This window comes from Morone saxatilis, unplaced genomic scaffold, assembly GCF_004916995.1.
Source record: "Morone saxatilis isolate NCDOM2014 unplaced genomic scaffold, NCSU_SB_2.0 Contig20, whole genome shotgun sequence".
NCBI classification, from domain to species: domain Eukaryota; kingdom Metazoa; phylum Chordata; class Actinopteri; family Moronidae; genus Morone; species Morone saxatilis.
Genome location: NW_023339763.1, coordinates 24474837 through 24477446, shown reverse-complemented (window position 1 = coordinate 24477446; position 2610 = coordinate 24474837). Strand labels below are relative to the sequence as shown.

Below are 2610 nucleotides of genomic sequence, written 5' to 3'. Positions count from 1 at the left end.
GATGTTATGTGGGATCCGGAAACTTCCGAAGGTATTTTGGAAAAATAGAGAGTGCCAATTTCTTCAGTGCACTTACTACATGTATCAGGGATCAGGGGTAATATAAGTCCTGAGCAACCATTTATACTGTAACAGTTTAAATCTGGTATTTATAGTTTGGGTTTGGGCGTGAAGACATGCTTTCTCCCAGTCCTCTATAGAGATGTTTACCTGAAGATCATTCTTCACTGCAGCTAAATACGATATGGAGTTCGCTTCCTCAATTTCTAAGTCTATAAATAAGAAACAGGTAGCAAATTGACATTTTTTAGAGTTAAGCAATTGGACTAATATATCAGCTATTGGTAGCGATGTAAGAATACACTAAATTCATGATTCATTATAATTCACGATACTTGACAATATGATTTTCTCACAAACTCACGGTGCATCCCCACTGTCAAAGTCTTCACGTGCGGCCGCAATGTCTTTGCACCTTGATACAGCTACTGACGTAGGATGTCGAACAAGCAAAGTCAAAAGTAGATAGAGCCCTCTGCTGTTTAAAAAGACTATCATAATTTATTTTTTATCTCACATATTTAATGTTCACATATTTATATTACGAAGTAACTGTCTCGCAATATATGGTCTTATGACAAGCATTTATTATATTTGTGATACTATGTATTATCATGGCAAACCAAGATTGAGCATGATGCTCTTTATTAGGCTTCTTGTCACTTTGCCATAAATGTTAGTTTTTGTCCAGATCCTGTAGGAGTCATGTTATTTTCCAGACAGTTGATTGGTTAGTAGTAGGCTGTTCACACATTTTGATTCGATCTTCTGAACTCCACTCACTCCATGCACAGGTTAGCCAGGCAGCATAGATTACTATAGGTAAGCTCACTAGCCTGCTAACCTCACGTGCAGGACAGGACTTTCATGTGAATTTTATAAAACAGTTACGCAGTCAGCGATGGAGGATTATAGTAAAGTTATACAACAATAGCATGTACCTTGAGGAGTACATTAGAGAAACACAACCATGACACTGTGTCACTGTGGATAGATGTTTTACACATATATCTGAAGAACCATTTTTGACTGCAGCTTGTACAGTATACAGTAATTAGTGAGTTCATTAACATACGTGCATCTCTCTCTTTTTGAATCTTAGGCCTTGGAATATGCCAAGACCATAGCCAAACCTCTTGTACCATCTCAACCAAAACAGAGACAGAAACACCCGTCCGAAGGCTTCACCAAGCACACTTCTTACTTGGAGGGCTTGGACGTGTCCCAGCCAGCCACCCTGGAAGCCCTTAGAAAACGACACGAAGAAGAAAAGCAGGCTGTGGCTCTCTTCAGAAAAGTACATGCTGTCTGAGGCAAGGTGCAGTTCATGTCAACAGTCCATTGAACCCTTGCTCTCATACATATTTGTACTCCCAAGATTTGGGACACATCATGCTTCCACATTAAATATTCTAGGCCTATTGTTACATCAACAGATCATTACATTTTAGCTTATTTTTCAAAATATGTACGAAAAGATAGCTAATGGTTCTATACTGTACACAGTATAGCCTGTATAGTCTTTAACATTGTGTGTCACCAGATCGGATTTGAGAAGAAATTCACTGGATGGACTGTGCAGGGTGCTGTTCTCACCACATACAGTCCTAAAGTTTGTGCTTAACTAAACTAAAACTGCAACACAAATATATATTTTGCAACAGGAGGTTTACATGGTTTTACAATTTGTTTAACGTAACTGTATCAGGGTTTTACAATTAATATGATATATAAATCATATGCTTAAATCAAAGTATTGGAGCCACAAAATGGGCGAGGAAAAAATGACAATATAAAAGAAGTGTATGCAACAGTTTGAGTCTGAAAGGAAACAGGTGGCTAAAGATGATGGCAGAGATGAATCTCCACACAGTGGGATCAGTACTGTTGTCATGACTTGTCTATTAGATCCAACTTGTTGCACTTGACAATGTGCACAGGTAAATGATGAAGCAGGTGTAGCTCTTAATAGTAAGCCCAGCCTTCCTCTACTGACAATACATTAGAACCTGTGTATGCAATGTAGATTCAGTGCATTAAATAGAAATTTAGCAGTTGCACTTATATGTAATACCGTATATGCAAATGATCAGATATAACTGTATGTATGTCCCTACTCAATATAGACAAATATTAAATAATGTCTCTCAGATTTTGTGTTATCGGCAAGCAAGAGATAAACGTCACAGAAGACCTACTGGTCTTACTCATGAAAGTAATGAAGTGGTCGTAGTATGTGACAGTGACACTGAGCAATCAGAATCACCAACAGCACTTTTTCATTTTCATTATACAATCCAGTTCCAACTATCCCAGACTGCTGCTTAATGCCCACACTCTTCTTTATGGCAGCAGCAGGTCATTTCCTTATTATTATGTTATCAGTTTGTCTCCTCTCACAGGAGTCTTAGAAAGTCTTAAATCCAATAATCAGAATTTTAGGCCTTAAAGTACAATATGTAAAATTTCTGCAATCAAACGTTTATAAATGTTTCCAACAATGTTCAAACTCAGAGAAACCTGTCATTCAGGTAACGCTGAGTTTCACCG

The 2610-nt window shown here is 37.8% G+C and overlaps 1 protein-coding gene across 1 annotated transcript in view; it reads left to right on the top strand.

Annotated features, from left to right (window-relative positions):
- Positions 1–2587, top strand: part of jhy (junctional cadherin complex regulator) — a gene marked incomplete in the record, with an annotated part of 23843 nt that extends 21256 nt beyond the window's left edge. Inside the window, 1 exon segment of the mRNA XM_035665962.1 lies at positions 1163–2587. Within this exon segment, the coding sequence (XP_035521855.1) occupies positions 1163–1372 (210 nt within the window).
- Positions 2588–2610: the final 23 nt, after the last annotated feature.